General features: G+C 39.9%; 1 protein-coding gene across 6 annotated transcripts in view; it reads right to left on the bottom strand.

Annotated features, from left to right (window-relative positions):
- The window catches only part of ZC3H12C (zinc finger CCCH-type containing 12C), an 82,782-nt gene that overhangs the window by 56,342 nt on the left and 1,453 nt on the right, over nucleotides 1-24,987 (bottom strand). Inside the window, exon 1 of one of the 6 annotated variants that reach the window (XM_009424130.5) lies at nucleotides 22,128-22,493. The exons of 1 other annotated variant lie outside the window; for it this stretch is intronic. Coding sequence is in view for 3 of the 5 variants with exons in the window: in XM_016921957.4 (XP_016777446.1) it covers nucleotides 21,506-21,529 (24 nt within the window). In the remaining 2 variants the exon portion in view is untranslated. Of the gene's footprint in view, nucleotides 1-3,808; nucleotides 5,773-16,140; nucleotides 16,852-21,295; nucleotides 21,407-21,505; nucleotides 21,680-22,127; nucleotides 22,494-24,987 lie in introns of those variants that run through there. 4 more of the 6 variants (XM_016921957.4, XM_009424129.5, XM_054662683.2 and 1 more) reach the window with 4 other exon arrangements.

The following is a 24,987-nucleotide window of genomic DNA, read 5'->3' as shown; positions in this document are numbered from 1 at the left end:
TAGACAAATTTAGAGCAGCAGTACCCTCCCACCTCTCCTATAATTTCATTAACATTTAAATTTCTAGCCACAGAATTCCCCCAAAGTCATAAACTGCTACACTTTCCAGTTAGCTTTCTCCAAAGATCTATAAATTATTGAAAAGTTAAAGCCATAATATTTTTCCCCCTAAAATAACTGTTAACTAAAAATCGTTTGTGTAAAAAAATGATCCTTGTGAATGAGGAGTTTATTTTATTGACAGTGGTATAATTTAGACATATAACTTAAATATAAAATACCTTAGTTCTTGGGGCATTTTAGAGACATGAGCTAGCTGATCAAATTTTACTTCAAAATTCTATACAAATAATACATTTTTAAAGTAATACTTTCATGAGTAGCAGAAAAATAGCAGCATGGTCCACGATTATCCAGTCAAACTAAATGAAAGGTTAAGCCAGTATCCAATGAATTAATTTACTCACAGAAGAAACATTTATCTGAATGCCTACTATGAGAAAGAGATGATGCTTAGTTAAAGATGGAGGTTACAAACATGAATACAAGTTGCTATTCTTAAGAACTATAAAATGTATTAAGGAAACCAGATAAATGAATATCTGTAAAACACAGGGGATGCCTGCATATAGGGATATGTCATAGAGTACAAGAGACAAAGACTTTGCTTCAGATTTGGGAAGCCTCTGAGAGGTGACATATAAACTGAGTATACAATGACAGTGACAAACTATTCCTATAATTCCCTATGGTATATGTGTCTGTGTTAGGTAGAAGGAGGGGGAGTAAGGTGAGGCAAAGAAAAAAAGGATTGTTGCCCAGAGAACAACAGGATCAAAGGTCCAGAGGCGTGAGAGATGATACAACATACAGAAAACTGTGTGATGAATACTCCCGGAGAAGTGGCTAGTCAGTCAGGATGTGGCTGGTTCATGGAAAGTCTATAATGCTATACGGAGTTTCACCTTTGGTAGTGGGGAACTACTGAAGGTTTCTGAAAAAGGGAATAGTGTTCTTCTACCCACATTTTAGAAAGGTAATGGGAAACACTGAAGGTTTCTGAGTACATATTTCTATTTTAGGATGACAACTCCAGCTGTATTAGTTTTGGGGAGGCAAGAAACTCAAAGATGACAATTTAGGAAGGTCTTATAATAGTCTAAGTAAAAGCTGACTAAGTTACCTAAAGTTATGCAGAAAAAAAGAGAAACAAACATGATATATTTTCTAAGACAGAGCCAATGGGTTGAGTCAGGATTTGATACTAAAGACAAAAGAGGAAGGAGTTATAAAATAACTGATGGCACAGAGAAGAGGATGTGGGTCAAGGTTACTAATGGTCCCTGAAAGAGCTATTTCTGCAAAAGGAAGAGAGATGGGATAAACAGGCATATTTTTGTAACATAGACCCCTTTCTCAGTCTAATGAAGTCTACAGACTTCTTTTCAAAGTAAGGCTTTTCAATGCATAAAACAAAAACATAGGATTGAATTGCAAAAGAAGCCAATTATATTATAGTCCTCAAAATATTAAAAATTGCGGTACAGTAAAATATGTGCTTTTTACTAACACATTAAAATAACAAGATGTAGCAGCAAATCTATTCACATGATTTTGACATAAAGTGTAAATATTTCAGGATATTTGTTTCAACTGTAATATGTAGGGAAACATCATTTCTATGGGTGAATACTGCTATTAACATTGGGTTTGTTGCTTACATTCATAATTAAGGGAAATGCTAAATTTCAATTAGAGGTTGTAGAAAAAAAAGATGAAAATTTTTTCCCATACTCAACATCATACAATCTCCAAATTCTATCTATCGACTCTTTGGAGAAGCATGGAACACAGGTTAAAAACTCCTAGCTAAGAAATAAGTATGTGCTAGAGAGAGATGACAGCATATGTTTGGCAGGAAAAGAATAAGATATAGAAGGATTATTTTGGGGATGGCGGGGAGGGATAGGAATGGTTTCAAAAGAAGACTTTTTTTTAAATCTTTTTTTTTGGTGGGGGGGCGATAAGAACTTTAAACCAGGAGACTGGATTCAGTGGGGCAGGAGAGATGACGGGTATATGCATGCACATCTGTGTATGAATGAATTAATGAATCAATTAGAACAACAGAAAGAATAACTTACAGAAAAAAGAAGGAATAGCAGTGAAATGGGGAAAAACAACAGACTTGGTTCAGTCAGGCAACCATTGGCTTTCCATCCCATAATTCTCTGCCAAAACCAACCACTCTCAACTCTGCAGTCCTTCTTGGCCTCTACAACACCCAGTGAGCCAGGACTGACTGGGAGTGGAGAGTGAAAGGCAAGGAAAAGGGCCTCTGGCAGGCAACTGCCAGTTATCAGAAGGAAGCAGGAGGTTAACTTCTGTGGCTCTTCTACCTCCTTTTCTAGTCCTTCTTTAACCCTTCTCAGCGCTTAGTGCTGCCATTTGGCAATCTAAATACTTTATTCCTAGTTGCTCCTTCCATTATCTCTTCCACCAAAAATCAAAATTCCAAAAGGGATCGGGTGTGGTGGCTCACACCTATAATCCCAGCACTTTGGGAGGCGGAGGCAGGAAGACTGCTTGAGCCCAGGAGTTCCAGACCAGCCTGGGCAACAAGGCAAAATCCCATCTCTACAAAAAATTAGCCAGGTGTGATGGTGCACATCTGTAATTCCAGTTACTTGAGAGGCTGAGGTGGGAAGATTGCTTGAGCCCGGGAAGTCAAGGCTGCAGTGAGCCAAGATAGTGCCACGGCACTCCATCCTGGGCAACAAAGCCAGACCCTGTCTCAAAAATATACGTATATGTTCCAAAAGGAAGATCAGTGAAGGTGTTCCAATGCTTACATGACTAAGGTAATTAAACATCTATATATGTGAAGGATTTTTGAGGAGGGGATGTAAATACAATGGATATTATAAGGACAGCAGTCCTAGTATGTTCCTGGTCTGTGGACCTCCTTCCTTATCCCTGCACTTTTTCTCCTCTATGCTTGTGTATGTTCACATGCATGAGTGTTCATGTGTACATGTGTGCACGTGTGCATGACCATGCACATGCACTGAAAGATGGGGATGTGGGGAGGATAAGAGCAGCTTACCCTATTTCTCATTTGTGGAAAAAACTTTTACTCCATTGGATTTGGTAATCAAAAAGCTACTGGCGGCCAGGTACAGTGGTTCATGCCTGTAATCTCAGCACTTTGGGATGCTGAGGTGAGAGGATGGCTTGAGCCCAGGAATTTGAGACCAGCCTGGGCAACACAGAAAGACTCTGTCTCCACAAAAACTATAAAAAAAAAAAAAATCAGGCAGGCCTGGTGGTGTGTGCCTTTACTCCCAGCTACTTGGGAAGCTGAGGTGGGAGAATCCTTGAGCCAGGGAGATTCAGGCTGCAGTGAGCTGTGATCGTGCCACTGCACTCCAGCTGGGGTGACCAAGACTTTGTCTCAGAAAAAAAAAAAAGCTACTGGGGAAGCAAATATCTGGCAATTAGACAAATGAGTCAAGTCTTCAGAACTGGTGTTTCTAAAATAAGTTACTGACTTTTATTTTACCTTCTAATTCTGATTTTTTTTTTTTTGAGATAAAAAAAGTTGAGTAAGAATCTATCACACATTGAAGGATATGAGAATTCTATACACTGTATATAGGTTTATAAATTATTTCAGGATTTTGATCATATGTAAATCCATGTTTAACTGTCCTGCTCACATTAGGTGTATACCATCAAATAAGTATCCAATCTAGTAAAATGCACATTCATTTGCTATCAAAGTAGGAAATAAACAGTTATGATCTACCTGTTGTCGTGAGGAATGCTCAGGCCCAAGACTCAGCACCTGGTAGCACACTTGCCAAAGTAACACTCTGGCTTCTGGCTGTCACTCAGGAGTTCCAAAGTGCCTTCTCCACCTGCCACATCTTCACTCAGGTGCTATCACAGCACGGGATGATCTCGAAGCTAAGCTGCAGCTGCCAACCTGGTATGTGCTTCCCAGACATCCAGGCCAGCAGTACAATTTCCCACCTCAACAAAATCCACAAAATTAATTTTGTGAAGTTTTTTCTTATAAGCTGATTCCCGATTTTTCTTTAAAAATCATACTTTAAATTATACTACCTACACTCTGAAGCTAGTCTTTCTTTTAGTACAGAATATCTTTCTAATTTGTAGAATCCAAATTTGCCTTCAAAGATTAGCTGCTTCTTGTTCCCTACTCATGTTCTATTCCAAAGAGGGGTTTGAAAGACCTTAGGACCAGTCAGAGGCTCTCTCATTAATGTACTCAGAAGAAGTGACAGAACACTAAAGGGTAGGAAACTTAATGGGAAATAAAAGGGCAGTGATTTGATGCATTAGTTGTCTGTTCATTGTCTTACAGGAATCACTAGCATTGCCACCCTTCTCCATTCTCAAGAATGTGGAATAATCTCTATAATTCTACTATTCCTATGGCAGTTTATTCATTCCATCCATAAGCAGGACAGGAAAGAGGAGTTAATTATTATTTCCAAAGCTTTAAAATCTTGAGTGTGAGGGTGGAGAGTATTCAGAAGTGCTCCTGGAAATGCTATTAAACTGGTAAAAAAGAGTACAGTGGGGGCCAAAGAAAAGCCATAGGTGCTGGCTCAACTTCCAATCCCCAAGAAATCCTATAAAACCCATAGAAAGGAGCACACTAGGGCCAATCAGTGTGGAGAACTATTAATATCACAGGGAAACTCCATTTAAGGAACTCAAATATTTTTAAAACAAACTAGGAAAAATACGTTTATTTTGAAAGTTACACCATCCCTATCCTTACACAAAAAGGACAAAAAGCCCTGACAAGCAGAAGTTTTATTTCTCTTATCCACAGGCCTTAAATAATGAGATGGCATTAAACTCCAGGGTTTAGGTGTTTAAACAACAACAACAACAACAACAAAAGCAACCCCTGTATCTCAGGTATTCACGTAATAATTTACTGTGGGCTGCTTGACTTCAAAGTTGAGATTCAGGCAAACATTTGTGCCTGTAACTTTTGAAAAATAACTTTTTCAAGGCATTGAGGAAAAACTCAAACCTGGAAAATAGAAATATACTCTCATCATGATGCATAAAAATGAGAAGTTAGAGGCAGATAGAAAGCCAAAAACAAACCAGGCAACCATCTAAAAATCCCACTATCTGCAAATTAAAATGCTCTTCCAAATAACGGTAGTAAAAAGAAATAAAAATTACAGACTATTTAGAAATGAATGACAATAAAATAATAGCCTATGGGATATGGCCAAACTGACAGTCAAAGAAAAATTTATGTTGTAAATGCATCTAATAGAAAACAAGAAACAAACTGAATAAAATATTTAAGTTGGAAGTGTTAAAATGTGCAGACAAACCAAATAAAGGTGAACAAAGGCATAAAATTAAAAGCAGAAATAAATAAATTAGGAAGCAAAATTAAAAAGTAAAACGCATTAACAAAATGGAAAGCTGGTAATGAATGATGAAGGAATGAATGAGTGAATAACCTCCAAAAAGTATGACCAGGAGGTCAGGGAACTCCACAAATATATAACATTACCATTGTAATATTCAATGAGATGAAAGGGATGCTTAAAGTGTGCCATTTCTGCATAAATCTTTATGCCAATAAATTAAGAACCTATAATCAAAGCTGACTTGGGAAGAGGTTATAAATATGAATAACCATGGAAGGAATGAGAGCTTTATTAAGGATTTATATACTTGATTCCATTCCTAACAAAGAATCCTTTACCCACAGATTCTACAGACATGCTATAACAAAACTCGAAGCATCTAACAATTCCTATGTTTCTTAGATTATCCTACAACACTAAAGATTGAAGGCATCCCAACTGGTCTATGAGGCTAGCCTAACTGCTGACAAAGCCCAACAAAGATGGCACCCAAACTAACCAAATATATGAACAGATTAATCTTATATGCAAAAGTTCTAAATGTAAGAAAGAAATTATACAGTATATTCAAATTATAATAATATACATTAACCAGGTAGGTTTTATTCTATGATAACAGATTTCCTAATATTGAACAACTTTGTTAATTCAACTTGTTGCATGTATTGGTTAACAGCTCTTAAACTGGATTCAGTGTGGAAGATGAAGGAAGTATCAAGAACTTCTAGATTTTTGATTTGAGCGGCTGAGAAGGTAGTAACATTTAGACTTAGAAAGGAACAGATTTAGAGGGATAAAAATTCTGTTTTAGATAATTTTAGTTTCAGATACCAATAGCTATCCAAGTGGAGCTGTCCACAAGACAGCAGTGTACAAGAGAGAAGTCAGGATCGGAGATATAAATATGGTAGTCATCAGCACATGGATGGTATTTTAAAATACAGTATTGGATGGACTATTTTGGAAGAGTGTAGAAAAAGAGTCCAGGAGCAAAATTTTAGTAACTTAAGAATAGGAAGACATTACCTAAATTTGTGAATACCTTATTTTCATGTAGTATATATGCCACTAAACTTAATCATTTTTACATGCTAAATTAGGACTTCAGTACAAAAACTATTTAATAAAAACCTCATGCTATCATGATATCACATATGTGGTTTGTCTGCCGGCCTCTGAAAAGCTCCATTTCAATAGCACTGTCATTTTTGGTGTTTGTAAATTATCTGAACCTTTTTTGAGAGAGCAGGAGCTTTCAAACAGTGCTCTTGCAAAGATATCTAAGGAGCCAGGTAAAGAGGGCATGAAGTTCATGATCTTAAGACTCCATTAGGGCCAGGCATGGTGGCTCATGCCAGTAATCACAACACTTTAGGAGGCTGAGGCAGGAGGATTGCTTGAGCCCAGGAGTTCAAGAGCAGCTTTGGTAACACACTGAGACCTCATCTCTACCAAAAACAAAACAAAACAAAAAAAAGCCAGGTGTGTTGGCACGCATCTGTGGGCCCAGCTACTCGGGAGGCTGAGGTGAGAGGATAGCTTGAGCCCGGGAAGTTGAGGCTGCAGTGAGCCATTATCGTGCCACTGTGCTCTAGCCAGGGTGACAGGGAGACACTCTGTCTCTGAAAGGCTGGGTATGGTGGCTCACACCTGTAATCACAGCACTTTAGGAGGCCAAGGCAGGCAGATTGCTTTAGCTCAGGAGTTTAAGACCAGCCTGGGCAACATGGCAAAACCCTGTCTCTACAAAAAATGGAAAAATTGGCCAGGTGCAGTGGCTCACACCTGTAATCCCAGCACTTATTGAGAGGCCAAGGTGGGCGGATCACCTGAGGTCAGGAGTTTGAGACCAGTCTGGCCAACATGGTGAAACTCTGTCTCTACTAAAAATACAAAAATTAGCCAGGTGTGGTGGCGGGCGCCTGTAATCCCAGCTACTCAGGAGGCTGAGGCAGGAGATTTGCTTAAACCCGGGAGGTGGAGGTTGCAGTGAGCCAAGATTGCACCATTGCACTCCAGCCTAGGCAACAAGAGCAAAACTCCGTCTTAAAAAAAAAAAAAAAAAAGGAAAAATTAGCTGGGTATAGTGGTGTGCGCCTGTTGTCCCAGCTATTTGGGAGACAGAGCTTCCGTGAGCTGAGATCATGCCATTGTACTCCAGCCTGAGTGACAGAGTGAGATCCTGTCTCAGAAAAAAACAAACAAAAAAAAGACTTCATTTGAATAAATGGTTTTGTACACACTGTATCATTTACCTTTACTCATATTTTATAGATATGGCATAAAAAACGAACAACAGTGATAAAAATAGGTCTCAAAATTTATACCACTGACACAAGGATAGAATCATTAAAATTTCAGCCTTCCTGGATTTAAACTGATTAACAATATGTTCAATTCAAAAACAGACCACGTCTTAAATACTGAAAATATATTGTTGAAGATGTTTCACAAAAGATACTTAGGGATTTAATAATTTAAGGGAATCCCTCTAGGGCATGTAAGTCTATTTTTAAGTTTATCACATTTGACCATTATAGGTATTTTCAGAACATGTGTATATAAGCAGGAGATACCTGTGTTAGAAAACAAGAAGTCCTATTAAAATTGGAAAAGAAAAGGCTGAATGCCTACTACTAACCAACACTGTTCTCTGATTTCAGCCAATGCAATAAGACAAGAAGAAAAAAGGTATGAATTGAAATACTGAAAAAACCCTGATAGTATTGGGTCATTATTATAGATCCTGAAAATCACAAGACTCAACTGAAAAGTGTTGGAACTAGGTCCTGCAATTGATCTAACAGTACATTAAAGGGTTATTCAGTAAGGTAGCCAGATGATTACATAAAAACAAATAACTTTCTTTTATATCAGCCACTACCAAGTATAAAATATAGCATATGATGAGGAGACATCACATTCATAATAAATGATAGCTAACATTTCTCAAGAATTTAAGTGCTTCGATATATACCATCAAATAATCTCTACAACCATTACCATGACATTACCACGATATGTATTATTATCATCATTTTACAAAGAAAGAAACTGAAGCTTAGGGACATTTTATAAGAAACCTACCCAAGATCACATACATAACCCCCAAGTGTCACAGCAGGAACTCAATCTCCGTCTCTCTGACTGTACAAAATGAGCTTCTTAGCACTGTTATGCCCATTCTTATCTATCAAATGAACATAAATAGGCTGTGTGGGGAAACAGTGATGGATGCAGAGAAATGGACACATACATTGCTGACAGAAATACAAATTGGTATAACTTTTCTAGATGGCAGTTTGCATGGCCACATCTAGGAATTTGTTAAAAATATATTCAATAATGTTAAACAGACCTATATATACATTTATCACACTGTTATTACAATTAAAAAACTGGTGACATTTTAATAAATATTTAACAATATAAACATAATTAAATTACAGCAGTTAAATATGTTGAATGCCATTCAGCTAATAAAAATAATCTCTTAAAAGGATGTTTATGACACAGGAAGACTCTTATACTGAATGAAAAGCAAGAACCAAACAAAACTATATATGCATATACTTTTAAAAAAGAATGTGTTTATAAAGATTAATAGATTTTTTAAAAGATGAAAAAAAGAATTATAAATTTTAAGTCATCTCTAGGTAAGAATTATAGGTGATTTTCACTATCATTTTATATTTTCTATATTTCACATATGTAATAAAATGCTAAAACAACTCAAAATTTAACCTTAAAAGATAAGCTGAAATAGTCAAAGTAATAGAAATGTAGTTTAGAAAACACTTCCCCCATTTGAAACTATTTTTTCATATGCATGATTTAACATACTTTATGCCCATTTTTTTTGTTACTTAAGGCACTTTTCTATCTTAGCAAAACTAGAAATAATGTATTTTAACCTAAAACAGACATTTTTTGCTCATTTAATATCTGTTCTAGTCATTTAAAATTACATCAAAATTTCATAAAGTATCCAATACATAAGATCATCAACTCAATGAGGCCATCAAAGAAAATGATGCCAAAGATTTTTTTAAAAGTGTAAGTCAACAATGAGGAGACAGCCTCAACTATATGGGAAAACTGTTCCCTGTGAGTGCATAATAAAAATAAATTATGAAATAAAAGCCAAGATTTGAAACAGATTAAATCACGGAATAAGGATAAAATTAAGCCCACATAATTTTGAATAGGAAATGAGTACAGATGACTAAGAACAAAGAACAAAAACTAATTTTAGCTTCACCCTATAAGACATAAAGTAATAGATTTGCAATCTCTTTGAAAAACCCAAAATATAAACTGACATATTAAAAGCAATAAAAGTGAACTTGATTTTGTATCTGATTATTTCAATTACTCAGAACACAACTAAGAGCCAATGAGTAAGTAGAAAAGCAAAACAAAATCTCTGTTCAATCAAATCAACGACACTGCTAAATCATTTCAGAATATTGAGTGCCTTCTATGTGTCAAGCACTTTTATACTCATTATCTTGAATCACTGAAAACAACTCTTCAAAGTAGATCATGTTTGATGGATAACAAATCAAAGATAAATTGAGATTCTCGCTGAAGGTCACAACCAGTAAATGGCAGAGCTGGGATTTAAATCCAGGTCTACCTGATTTCAGAGGCCCCACCTGCTCTCTCCACACTGTGTAGCCTTTCAGGTCTTCAACCTAGATTATCTGAGTATCCTACAGCTTTTAATTACTGCCTGAACATTTTTTATTTAATATATAATGTTAGCATGTTGTCATCCAGGTTCACAATCCACAGCGTAAGTCTCTCCTGCAAATTACAGGGAGGGAACGATCATGTCAGCAAGGAACAGCTAACATCAAGGAGACAAGACCCCAAATCACTAACATGAATCCATATAAATTGGTTCCGGCCAGGTGCGGTGGCTCACCCCTTAATCCCAGCACTTTGGAGGCTGAAATGATCCCAAAGTGGATTACGTGAGGTCAGGAGTTCAAGACCAGCCTGGCCAACAAGGCAAAACCTCGTCTCTACTAAAAATACAAAAATTAGTTGGGTGTGGTGGTGCATGCCTGTCGGGTAGCTGGTCCATAACCCAGCTACCCGAGAGGTTGAGGCACGAAAATTGTGCTGGGAACATCTGCCCCGGGAGGCAGATGTTGCAGTGACCCAAGATTGCACCACTGCACTCCAGCCTGGGTAACAGATTAGAAGTGGAGCCTAAAGATATGACTGAACTGCTGCAATCTTATGATATTCTCAAAAAAAAAAAAAAAAAAAGAATTGGTTCCTGCTGCCCCCTAACATCTAAAGCAAACAAAAAGCATAACAAGTATTGCTATGCCACTTAGGATAAATTAGAAATCTCAGTAACTGCCAGGTGCGGTGGCTCACGCCTGTAATCCCAGCACTTTGGGAGGCCAAGGCGGGCGGATCACGAGGTCAGGAGATGGAGACCATGCTGGCTAACATGGTGAAACCCCATCTCTAATAAAATACAAAAATTAGCTGGGTGTGGTGGCGGGCGCCTGTAGTCCCAGCTACTGGGGAGGCTGAGACAGGAGAGTGGCATGAACCCGAGAGGTGGAGCTTGCAGTGAGCCGAGTTCGCACCACTGCACTCCAGCCTGGGCAACAGAGCGAGACTCTGTCTCAAAAAAAAAACCAAAAAAAACCTCAATAACTTGGGCCAAGCTACTTAACATCTCCAGGCATCAATTCCATTACCTGGAAGATAAGCAAAACAGTACATACCCAATACAGTTGCAAAACTAAATTAAATAATTTAAGCAAAGCTCTCAATATTGGACCTGGCATAAAGTTAGTACCAATAAATGTTAGCTACTATTATCTTTCATAATAAGTGAAATCATAGGCTACATATTATTTGAAAGAAGAAAAATATACATGTGTATAAATTCTTCCATTTAAAATAGTTAAAATGTTTTGCTCTTGAAAACTTTAAAGACTACCTTTTTGGAAGATTCACTTTTATAATATTTTACTAAGAGAAGTAAATAAGGTTAATTATATTCTTCAAAGGCAAATGTGTATTGCCCCTCAAGAAATCACACAACGCATTCCAAGTTAAATTTTAAATGTTTGGGTATCAATTCTATCTGCTTGGCATGTATTATTGTAACCATCTCTTACTCATCCATAGGCATACCTTGGAAATATTGTGGTTTTGGTTCCAGACTGCTGTAATAAAGTGAATGTAATGGTAAAGTGAATATCACAATAGGGCAAGTGATGCAAATTTTCTGGTTTCCCAGTGAATATAAAAGTTATGTTTGCACTATTCTATAGTCTCTTAAATGTGTAATAGCATTATGTCTAAAAAAAATGTACATGCCTTAATTAAAATCAGTTTATTGCCACAAAATTCTAATGATTATCTGAGCCTTCAGTGAGTCATATTCCTTTTGCTGGTGAAAGGTCTTGCCTCAACGTTGATGGCTGCTGACTTATCAGGGTGGTGGTTGCTGAAGGATGGGGTGGCTGTGGCAATTTCTCAATATAAGATGATAATGAAATTTGCTGTATTGATTTCCCCTTCCTTCCATGAAAGATTTCTCTGTAGCATGCAACGCTGTTTGATAGCATTTTACCCACAGAACTTCTTACAAGGTTGGAGTCAATGCTCTCAAACCTTGCCACTGCTTTGTCAACTAGGTTGAAGTTTTGAAATCCTCTTTGTTGTCGTTTCCACAATGGTTCACGGCATCTTCACCAGCAGATTCCAAATTAAGAAACCACTGTCTTTGCTTATCCAGAAGACACAACTCCTCATCTGTTCAAGTTTTATCATGAGATTGCAGCAGTTCAGTCACATCTTTAGGCTCCACTTCTAATTCTAGTTCTCTTGCTATCTGTTCCACATTTGCAGTGATTTCCTCCATTGAAGTCTTGAAGCCCTCAAAGTCATCCATGAGGGTTAGAGTCAACTTCTTCCAAATTCCTATTATTGATGCTATTTTGACCTCTTCCCATGAATCACAAATATTCCTGATGGCATCTAGTATGGTAAATCCTTTCCAGAAGGTTTTCAGTGTATTTTGCCCAGATCCATCAGAGGAATCAATCGCTATCTACGGCAGCTGTAACCTTAACAAAATATATTTCTTAAATAATAAGACTTGCAAGTCAAAATTATTCCTTGATCCCTGGACTGCCAGAATGGATATTTTGTTAGTAGGCATGAAAACAACATTAATCTCCTTGTAAATCTCCATCAGAGTTCTTGGTGGTACCCTGTCAATGAATAGTAATATTACATATTTTGAAGGGAATCTTTTTTTCTGAGCAGTAAGTCTCAACAGTGGGCTTAAAATGTTCAGTAAAGCATGCTGTAAACTGATGTAAACTGATCCAAGCTTTGTTGTTCCACTTATAGAGCACAGGCATAGTAGATTTAATTAATAGCATTGGGCTGGGCGAGGTGGCTCACGCTTTTAGTCCTCCAGCACTTTGGGAGGCCAAAGTGGGTGGAACATGAGGTCAGGAGTTCAAGGCTAGCCTGGCCAATATGGTGAAACCCCGTCTCTACTAAAAAAATACAAAAATTAGCTGGACGTGGTGGCGCGGGCCTGTAGTCCCAGCTGCTCAGGAGGCTGAAGCAGGAGAATCGCTTGAACCCGGGAGGCAGAGGTTGCAGTGAGCTGAGATCGCACCACTGCATTCCAGCCTGGGCGACAGAGCAAGACTGTCTCTCAAAAAAAAAAAAAAAAATAGCATTAATTCCCAAGGGCCTTAGGATTTTTCGAAATGGTAGATGAACACTGAACTCAAAGTCACCAGCTGCATTTGTCCCTTAGAGAGTCAGCTTGTCCTTCAGCCTGTCCTTGCAGTCAGACATTGTCCTCTCCTCTCTAGCTATAAAAGTCTTAGATGGCATTTTCTTCCAATATAAAGCTGTTTAGTCTATAGAAAAATCTGTTTAGTGTAGTCACCTTCATCAATTATCTTGGCTAGAGCTGGATAACTTGCTGCTTCACCTAACACTCTTGCTTTTTTCCTTAAACTTCACGAACCAGCCTCTGCTAGCTTTGAACTTTTTTTCTGCAGCTTCCTCGCCTCTCTTAGCCTTCATAGAACTAGGGAGAGTTAATGCCTTTCTCTGGAATAGGCTTTGGCTTAAGGGAATGTTGTGGCTGGCTTGATTGTCTATCCAGACCATCACCAGCAATACAGAGAAAGTATAGCTGATACTTTCTCCGTATCAACAATAAGGCTGTTTCCCTTTCTTTTCATTTGTGTGTTCACTGGAGTAGCACTTTTAATCTCCTCAAACGTTTCCTTTGCATTCACAACTTGGCTGTTTGTTGCAAGAGGCCTACCTCTTGGCCTAGCTTGGCTTTCACATGCCTTTCTCCCCAAGCTAAATCATTTCCAGCTTTTGAAGTAAAGTGAGAGAACCTGAATCTTCCTTTCACTTGAACACTTAAGGCCATTACAGAGTTATTCATTGGCCTAATCTCAATATTATTGTGTCTCAGAGAATAGTGGGGCTGAGAAGAGGAAGAAAAACAGGGCAACGGCTGGTCGATGGAGCACTCAGAACACACAAAACACTGCTCGATTAAGTTTACCATCTTCTATTGGCACCCCCCCAAATTACAGTAGTGACATCACAGATTACAGAACATAGATCACCATAACAGATAAAATAAAAATGAAAAAGTTTGAAATATTGCAAGAACTACCACGACGTGACCCAGCAACACAAAGGGAGCAAATGCTATTGGAAAAATGGCGCAGACAGACTTGCTTGACCTATGGTTGCCACAAATCTTCATTTGTAAAAAAAAAAAAAAAAACAAAAAAAGAACCAAAAAGCAATGACTGTGAAGTGCAATAAAATGAGGTATGCCTGTACTTCCTTTTGTTTATCATACCCACTTACCAGCAGATTCATTTAAAGTACTACATTGCTTTTTGCTGGGCATAGTGGCTCACGCCTGTAATCCCAGCACTTTGGGAAGTGGAGGCGGGTGATCACTTGAGCCCAGGAGTTCGAGACTGGCCTGGGCAACATAGAGAGACCCTGTATCAAAAAAAAAAAAAAAAGTACCATATAGCTTTTAATAATAAAAACACATTCATGAAGTATTTACTATATGCCAAACTCTGTAGAAGAATCAGGATAAAATAATGTGACTCAGAGTCCTTGTCCTCAGGGAGCCTAAAGACTACTAACAAGGTAAAAATCCTAGGTACGGTATGGTGTACTATCATTATCATTTTGTACTATCAGTTAATTCTTATGACTAATCTGTAGGTAGTATTTTCTCCATTGACAGATGAATAGCAGAGACAGAAAGCAGAAAAGAAATGAAGAGTTAACTATCATCTAATATGCAAGTGTTATGGGAAAAAAAGTATTTTGGAAACACAGGGAAGTAAGCAATTACCAATTACTTTTGTGTAGGACTGGGGGATTAGGAAATGTTTGTGATTTTTTTTTTTTTTTTTTTTTTTTTGAGATGGAGTCTTGCTTTGTCACCCAGGCTGGAGTGCGGTGGCACAATCTCAGCTCATTGCAACCTCTGCCTCCTGGGTTCAAGCAGTTCTCCTGCCACAGCCTTCCGAGTAGTTGGTTTTACAGGCACATGCCACCACACCCAGCTGATTTTTGTAATTGTGATATGTTTTTACTTAAAAATTCATGTACAAATTCTGTAAAGTATAACTACAGGAATAAAAAAAATAATTGGGTAAATATATATCAAAATATTAACCTGAAGTTATTTCTCGGTAAGGAGATTTTAGGTGGCTTTCATTTTCTCGGTACTTTGCTTTTCTTAACCAGCTTGTACTCCCTTAATAATTTAAAATATAAGTAGAAAAGTCAGCATTAAAATGAGATATTAATGCTCATCATCAAACTTTGAAATAAAGCACTTTCAAAGTTAATACTTAGTGGCTCAAACGTGGGATGAAATCAGTACTCTGACTCTATGTTAATGGTTATACATATCAATATAACTTTTCTGAAAAGCTTTTTGGCATTAAAAAACCTTCAAGTTTATTCTGTTTTATCACTATTTCTAGGACTCCATCCTAAGAACACAGATGCAGAAAAAGGAATTTCACTGGGCTAGTCAACTAAAGCATTATAATATTAAAATACTGGGAAAAAATACATGTCTAACTGAAATAGTAGAATGATTAAATAACACAACGTTAGAAATATTTTTAAATGTCATGAGAAAATCCTTAGTGTATGTTAAATGAGAGAGCGAATGTAGGATATCAAGTTCTACAAGTAATATAATTCCAATTATACAGGAAAAAGATGTATCCTTTTAGAACCAAACTCCTAAGAAAGATGACTTCATTATTTTGCTTAAACCTCACAATACTAGACAAATCTATTGACACGTATTAGGTTACACAGACTTTAATACAGTCATGTGTCACTTGACAAAGTTATGTTCTGAGAAATGCATCCTTAGGCTATTTCCTCTTTGTGCAAACATCACAGAGTATACTTACACAAACCTCTAGATGGCTATACAGCCTACTACACTCCTAGGCTATATGGTATAGCCTATGGCTCTGGGGCTACCAACCTGTACAGCATATTACTGTACTAAACACTGTAGGCAACTGTAACACAATAAGTCTTTGTGTATCTAAGCATAGAAAAGGTAGAGTAAAAATGCAGTCTATAAGATAAAAATGGTACACCTATATAGGGCACTTACCATGAATGAAGCTTGTAAGACTAGAAGTTGCTCTGGATAAGTCAGTGAGTGAGTGGTGAGTGAATGTGAAGGCCTAGGATATTAGTGTACATTACTGTAGATTTCATAAACACTCTACACTTAGGCTACCCTACGTTTATCGAAAAATTTTTCTTTCTTCAATAAATTACTCTTACTGTAACTTTTTTACTTTATAAACTTTTTCATTTTTTAACTTTTGGACTGTTTTATAATAACACTTGGCTTAAGACAGAAACACATTGTACAGCTATACAAAAATATCTTCTTTCTTTAAATCCTTATTCTATAAGCTTTTTTCTATCTAGAAAATTTTTTACTTTTTAAACTTCATTTAAAATGAAGACACAAACACATACATTAGCCTAGGTCTACACAGGGTCAGGATCACCAAGATCACTGCTTTTCACCTCTACATTTTGTCCCACTGGAAGGTCTTCAGGGGCGGTAACAGGCACGGCACTGTCACCTCCTATGATAATGCCGCCTTCTGAAATAGCTCCTGATAGACCTGCCTGAAGCTGTTTTACAGTTAACTTTTTTTCGTATAAGTAGAAGGAGTACACTCTAAAATAACAATAAAAAGTATAGTATAGTAAATAAATAACCCAGTAACATAATCGTTCATTATCTTTCTACCATCAGCAGCACCGTAGGTTTGTTTACACCAGCACCACCACAAACATGAGTAATGCCTTGTGCTATGACATCAGGAGATGGCTATGACATCACTAGGCGACAGGAACTTTTCAGCTCTATTATAATCTTATGCACCACTGTCATATATGCAGTCTGTTTTTAACTAAAACATGATTATGCAGTGCATGACTGTATTTGTTTTAACAGGGACTTAGTCTGGCTAAATTAATTGGAACCCTCATTCTGCTATTATTAATTGTGGGAACTCGGGTAAGTTATTTAACCACATTGTGGTTCGGTATTCTCATCTGAAAAAAGAGGTACTGAAATACCTCTTCATAAGCAGGTAGTAAGCATTAAATGCATTAATACATGTATAGCACTTAGAACAATACTTGGCACAATAAATGTTTCATAGCGTTCTCAAACTTAAACCACAATGCAGTAAACCAAGTGATATCTAAGCTGAGGGCTGAATAAGGTGTGACCCAGGCAAAAGGTGACGGAAGATAGTTTAAAATGTTCCAGGTAAGCAGGAAGACCATGGGATTTTCTACTTATTCCATATCCACCCTAAGAGATGGGATACTTATCTTAAAGGCAGAATGCTTTGAATGTTCAGGTATCTGCTTATGAGCTCTGCTTCAGGCTACATTACTGGGCATAAGAATTATTGTCAGTGTTGTAATGTAAAACCGTGTACATTATACTTTAGGTGCAATTAGTTTCCATTTTCCCTTAAGAAAGTAAAACAATCCTCTGATGATGCTAAGAATAATTAAACAGAGAGAAATTTGCCATAATGTTAAATGAGTTCTCTCTGGATTATGGGATTACAGGTGTTTTAAAAATTCTTTATACCTCTCTATATTTTCTAATTTATTCCACAGTAAGCACATTACATTTCTATAGTCTGAGAAAAGTTATAAAAATCAATAAAAAATATTACTCATTAAGAATGTTTGTTGCTTTCACTGAAAAGTGCTCCTTTTTGTGAACTACACTGCTGTTACATCATTTGCCATGCTGGACTGAAACTGGAGTCTTTTGATTTGTCTCTTTAGTGAACTCAAGCAGCCTGGCAAAAAGACATGGTCCTTGCCTTCAACTTACCTGGCCAGACAGGATTTCTGTATTGTCCTACTATTGTCGTACTATGCAGAGGAAAGGCTTCTCGTCTTACATACTCACTATGCATCACTTAATTTTCAAATGGTGTATGTCAACAAAACAACATACATGATGACACACTTTTTAGAGAACAAACTAAAAACAGAATCCTATCGAGGCAGAACTTGCACAGTGGTTAAGATCATGGGTTATAAAGTCAGACTGCCTGGGTCTGAACTCCTTTCTGCAACTTACTAGCTATATGACTTTGGGCAAGTTACTCAAACTCAGTGTCTCTGCTTCCGCATCTATAGACTGGGGATAATAGAAGCAATGCATAAAGGTGTTCAAGGGTTAAATGAGGTAATGCATGTAGACTTAGCATGTTGTCTGGCACATCAGTGTACAAACGTGACTATTACTATGTCACCTATAAAAACCAAAACAACAGTAGAGAATTGATGCCGCCACAACACATATCTGCAGTTATCTTTATACTATCAGATGCCAAAAATTACTATATGTCAGGCATTTAATTTACACACTAATCCTACAAAAATTTTAAACAAATCTTGAATCACCAAGAAATTAGAGATCTATTCTGGGGTGAAATAGATCTTTCTTAAAAAATCACATTCTTGATTGATCATCCTTTCTCTGAACTATTAATTGCAAAACAGCAGCAGAGATTATAACATGTGTTTTGTTGAATCTTCACACATTTTCACTTTGTAAAGTCATGAGATTTCATATGCTGCAGGTCCATGAGGCATATTAGCACTTAAAACACAAGAAGCTTTTTTAGAACATTTGGTAGATTTACGATCAAACCCCGGAATCTCAATATTTTAGGCTTAAATTTGGAATCCTGATTGAATTAATTTTCATTATTCACTGACCATCTTATTTACTTAATATTGCTCTAATAAAAACTATACTCCAAAACTCTATTTGCCAACTTACCCACTCACTACTCCTATCATCTGCCCCATGCGCCACATACTGGACCGCCCACTCCCTGCTTTCCTGCCAGGGTTCACTGACTCATTTGGAAATGACTCCCAACCAGCTCTACCTACTCAAATCCTACCTTTGAGGCACTCCCCAGTACCTGAATTTCTCACTTCTTTTTTCACGGAACTTAGTACTTTCCACATAGCATTATGTTCGTTCATAATCTATCCTTTTAGAGGTCGGGGGCCTTACACAGCAGCTAGAGTGATAATAAGTAATTATTTGCAGAGAGAACAGAAGCATGCCAGTTTCAAATGAGCAATAACTGCAGATTAGTGTTATTCTACGTTCCAACAGTAAAAAGATAAAAACATTCCCTACTTAATATCTTGTTTGTTTCTTTAAAAATGCTATCAAATCAGAATTAAAGAATCCTAAATTTATGTACAAAAACAATGAAACACACTAAGAAGTTATAACAGCAACATTTTTACATTTGTGATAGTAATTAAAATTAATGTAGCAACCACTGTGGTCTGCTGGAATGAAGACCTAGTTGTAGAATGAGAAAAATGTTTTCAACATAAAATTTCTATTAACAACTTGGGATCCGATTTTGCAGACGTTGGTAACCCATGAAAACCTAGCTCCAGAGAAGCCCATAATATAAAATAGGGTATTTTTATATCGTCTGGTCATTAAAACAAAAATTTAGTAAAAGGAAGTGACTAATAAAAACTCCCATCAGTATAGAAACATTCCAAGTTTCTGTTTCCTATCCTTTAATATTTCCCATTATACTAAAATAGTTCCGTTAGACTTCCCTTATTAAATAAAGGCTAAAAAACGCCAGTCACTTTGTTGTTGTTTATTTAAAAGTTCATTTTACTTTGGTTATAATGTTTAAGTACTTTTATGGTGACCAAATACTAGAAGTAGAATCTTGTAACTTACTTTGGAAGTAAGATAGACTCTTTCATGTAAAAATATTAAAACATTTTGAACTATGGGTACATAGTCAACAGGCCATTCTATTTTTATGGTACCATCCAGTCAGTAGACAGATTTAGGTAACTGGAAATAAGCATGCCAAATTGTTGAAGAAAACAGGTGAACAGGGGGTCAAGTCCGAAATAGGCATCTTCCTGGGCTTATCACACTAAGATTAATTTTACCAATGTTTGATGAAGCTATCATGTAGTCAAACACCAGAGAACCCTAAAATTAAGAAACTGCTACTAAAATTAATTGTACATGTGATTAAATGAATGGAAGTCATACCCTCTAAATCCTAAGTCCATTAAGACAAAAACATTTATAACACACTGTATTTATGACTTCTTGTGGTTCTTGAAAAGTCAAAAATTGTGTTTGAGGTTTATCTCGTTTTCCGTTTATAATATGCATTTTAAAAGTGGAAAAACTCAAGCACGTAACAAGTGAAAAACTGAACAACGTTGCCAAATTTCTAAACATACAATACTTAGCTCCAATTATCTCTGCATCTATTCTAAAATGGTTTTAAAAAAGTCTGAATCAATAAGCGCCTGATGGGCCTGGGATACTCCAATACAGTCTTGTCAACCAATAGGAAAACTTTTCCTAAATCTGGATTCGTCTTTCATCTCTTTATCACAAAACAGCGAACACAAACCGAGATTGTTAACGGATAACCAAATGGCAAGAACCCCAGACAGAGTAATCAGTACTTGGATGTTAGGGCTGTTTTTAAGGACTTGAAATGAGACAGCTTAGGGAAGAAAAGCGGGATTCATTTCTCCAAGTTATATTTGTAACACTTCTTAATACGGAGTTAAAAATGTGAACAGCCGAGCTAAAATGAACGCAGCGTGTAAAAGGGATCTGGACTGGAGCCTGGGGGTGAAGGAGGGACGAGGGGGGAGTGAGGGGCTTTCGTGACGCCCGGCCTGGGGTTGCTGGCGATCTGGATGGAGGGATGGATAGTTAAGCGAACGGCCAGGGCTGGATCCGAGATGCCAAGTGATGTCTCGCCCCACGAGCGCGCGCGAGTCTGAGCCGCTGGGGCAGCGCAGTGTGTCCGTTTCCATCCGCGGCGCCCGAGCCCGCCTCCATGTTCGCGATCTATGCCCCCGGGCGGGCGGGGACCGGTGCCTTAGGCCGCGGGGCCGGGGAGCCCGGCCTCACCTCGCCCGAAATCCCGGCGGGGACGGCGTTGCCCGAGGGGAGGATGCGCCGGGCTTTCCGCTCGGCCCCACCTGAGCGACGGGAGCTCGGTGACTCGACCTCCGGAGCCCGACCCGCCCGGGCCTGGAGATCACACGGCGAGGTCGCTGCGGCCCCGGCACCCTCCGCCCGGCGCCCGGGCGCGGCCCCGCGGCCCTCCCCACGACCGGCTACCCCAGGACCGCTCTCGCCGCGGTCCGCGCCCCCCACCCCCTTCCCGAGGACAAACCTGGGAGCCGCCACCCGGCATAGCCAGCCCCGCGAGAAAGCGGCGAGCGGGCGGCGGGGCCCGCGGAGACAGCGGCCACCTCGGCCCTCCCCCGCCAAGCCGCGCCCGCCCGCGCGCCCTCTCCGCGGGCCGCAGCCCCGGCGCCCCCTCCCCGGGTTGCACAACTCACAGCCCCAACGCGCGCGCACTCGAATCTGTTGCTCAACCTACTTGCATTCTCTTCTCCGCAGCCATCACTACATGCCCTGGAGCTGGGGCAGCCCCGGGGCCCTCCGGCAGGCGGCCGCCTCTCGCCTCAGCCCTGGGCTGCCGCGGCCGCCGCTAGGGCGCGGGGCGAGCGCGAGGCTCCCTCATGCCTCCCGCCCGGACAGCTGGCCGCACGCCAGGGCCCCGGCTCGGGCGCGCCCGAGCGCTCGGCTCGGCTCGGCCCTGCCCTTCGTCCGTGCCGCTGCTCCGCGGGCGAGAGCGAACCCGGCTCCGCCGCCTCGCTCCGCGCTCCTCGCCCGCCCGCCCGCCCGCCCGCCCGCAGCCACCGCAGCCGCGCCGCTTCCTCCTCCCCTTCCCTCTTTTCCTTCTCCTCCGTCGCCGCCTCTGGAGCCGAGGTTGGCAAACCAGCACCTGCTGCTGGAGAACGCCGAGAACTGAAACAGGAAACCCTGAGCCAAGGGGAAAACCCGAGAGGCGTGGAGAGGGGTGAGGGGAGCTGCTGGAACCTGTCGGGCTCGACCCAGCCGCTGGGGCTGCCCGAGGTTCCCGCGCCGCCTCCCCTCGCGCCTATTCCCTGCCCCGGCCCAACCCAGCGGTCCCGACCTCCCCGCGCCGCTCCCCCGACCTGGTGCAGGACGGCGCCTTTCCGCTCGGCGACACCTTCTCCACCCAGCAGTAACACTGATCATGTCCCGGGCAGTCAAGGAGATCGACGGGCCGCCTTCTTAGGGCAGGTTCCCCGTAGTTGTTTACTTATCAATATTCCGTGATGAGGAAAAACCACACCCTGCATTAGCAAGGCCAGTAAAAGAATTTAAACAAATGAAGCTGTTGGGATTTCACCCAGGGATAGGACTTCTTTCAGCAAGGAAATTGGCTTTGATGGAAATGGCAATCGTTTCAAAATCGAGGTTGAACCCAAGATACATCCAGATCTCTTTCAGGAGATCGGAAGGAAACAGCCCTTTGCACAGAGGTGGGCGCCTGAATCGCAGGCTGAAAAGCACCGGGAGCAGAGAGCCTTTCTACTTCTGTGAATCGTACAACACCCAGCACAAACTAAGTCAATGTTTCAGAAATGTTCAAATAACCTTATTCGCCTGTCCTTGGAATCATTACGAGCAGCCTAGGGCAGGATGAGTCTGCTTCTGGAGTGAGAGGGAGGGACACTGAATGGGTTGTGCCCCTACCATGTGCCACGGGCCAAATAGCCTGCTTTAAATCCACTGTCCCGTTTGTCACCACAGCCATGTGAGCTGGGTATTAGAAACCCCTTTATCCATCAGAAAATCGAGGTTAGAAAATTTACCTGCAGTTACACAGCTTGAATGTGAGGTATTCAGGTCTGTTACATCTAAAGGACGCATTTGTTTCACTGGACCACGATTCATGCCTTTGATCAACTTTTCACCTTTCATAAAATTAGTTTTGCCTCTGAGTTGTTTTCAGTAGGGCATATATATGGTTTAAGCCTGGATCTGTTGAATTTGCTTGGACGGCCTAATGGTAGTGATATTCATGATGCTTATTGGGGTTCAAACTTGATAATTTTCAGTTTAATATTCTCTACCAAATATAGGCCTTTATGGCTCAGTTGAGCAGCACAGATGTCCCCATCTTTTTGGCCAGCATCAGTTGCTCTTTAGCTGTTGATGTTGGGGTCCCAGCTGAGAGTATCCTACTGGCTGGTGCACCTGAGCATCCTGACTCTGCCTGTGAGATGAAAGGAGAGTGTCTTACTGAGCCTGTTTTCCACGTCAGTAGGCCAGTCATGAAGCCGATTAAATAAAATTGCAGGTAGGCAGGTAGGCTGCCTTCTCTGGTTCTGTGGTGCACACTTTTTTTTAATGTAGAGTCTGACCCTGTCGCCCAGGCTGGAGTGCAGTGGTGCGACCTCAGCTCACTGCAACCTCTGCCTCCTGGGTTCAAGCGATTCTCCTGCCTCAGCCTCCCCAGTAGCTGGGATTACAGGTGTGTGTCACCACATCTGGCTAGTTTTTGTATTTTTAGTAGAGACAGGTTTTCCCCATGTGCCCAGGCTGGTCTCAAACTCCTGGCCTCTAGTGATCCATCTTCCTTGGCCTCTCAAAGTGCTGGGATTACAGGCGTGAGCCACTGTGCCCGGCCAGGTCCACATTTTTTCATACCACCCTGAAGACCCTTAGGAAGATTGGTAGCCTGCTGTCTGCAGCCGGGTCAGATTTTATTGGCAGGAAAGTAGGGGCTGGGAAAGCAGCCCCTTTACACTGTGCCAAAATCTTGGAGGTCTCTGGAGCAGAGTTAGAGGCCCTTAATCTTAGGATCTCTAAGGGACTTAGCAGGGACTTAGAACGAGACTGGCTGTTTGACGATAAGTGACAGCATCTATGGCACAGCTTTAGTGATGCCAGGAAGTTCCTCCACTCCGCAGTATACTGCCCACACAGTCTACCTCTTACCTTGTATCCCACAGTTGACTCAGCTGAACTCCATTGATTAAGCTTGGTTAAAAATCAAGGTAAAAGAGATGAGTAATAGTTATAATAACTAACATTTAATGAATGCTTACCATGTTCCAGATACTATTCTAAGCACTTTGCATGCGTTGTCTCATATAATGCCCACAAAACCCCTATAAGGAAATACCTATCACTATTTCCATTTCACAGACGAGACAACTAAGACCAAGATTATAGTCAGTAAATAACAGTGCAGGGGCTAAAATGCAGTCAGTTTGACTCTAGAATCAGGACCCATTATGTGAATAAGATACAGTAACTGCCCTTATTACTTTACTATTTATTTGGAGAAATAAAAACACATGAAAAATTAAAAGAAAACTAAGAAGAGAAGATAATTTATAGGTGTCAAATGTGAGTATAGGTAATAAATGCCATGAGGTATCAGAAGACAGAGGAATCACTTTAGGTTGGGGTGGTTAGGAACACTTACATAGAAGATGAGTCGGGGTTTCAAAAAGGGGAGATTTGAGCTGGATTGTGATGAATGAGTAGTATTTTGATAAGTGGAGAGGATAAGGAAGCACATATTCATAGAATTGATAACATATACGAAGAGTGCCAGGGAAATTTGGGGAACAGGATAACAAACAGCTGGAAAGGAAAAGTAGGACAAAATTACAGAGATTTGCAAAACAAGCAAGGAATACACTCTCACTCATGCACAGAGTGAGAGAGCAAGAGAGAGAAAGAGAGAATTTGGCTCCATGTAGTCTGTGTACCAGTAGGGAATCTGGAAGGATTTTGGTCAGAAAGTGATAATGTCCCATTAGAGGAATACCAATATTGTGATGGTCACCGGATGGTTTGGAAAATGGAGGGAAACAAGTTTGCAGGCTAATATGGGAGAATTGACCTGAAATCATGAAGTGGACAGTGAGAGAGGGAGAAGAAGAAATGGGCTAGTGAGACACTGTGGTATACAAATCATAGAGGCTTTGTGAATGATTGAGTGCACTTAGTGGAGATGGACTTAAGAAAAGGAAG

This window comes from Pan troglodytes, chromosome 9, assembly GCF_028858775.2.
Source record: "Pan troglodytes isolate AG18354 chromosome 9, NHGRI_mPanTro3-v2.0_pri, whole genome shotgun sequence".
In the NCBI taxonomy this organism is placed as follows: Eukaryota; Metazoa; Chordata; class Mammalia; order Primates; family Hominidae; genus Pan; species Pan troglodytes.
This window is presented reverse-complemented; position numbering and strand designations above follow the sequence as displayed.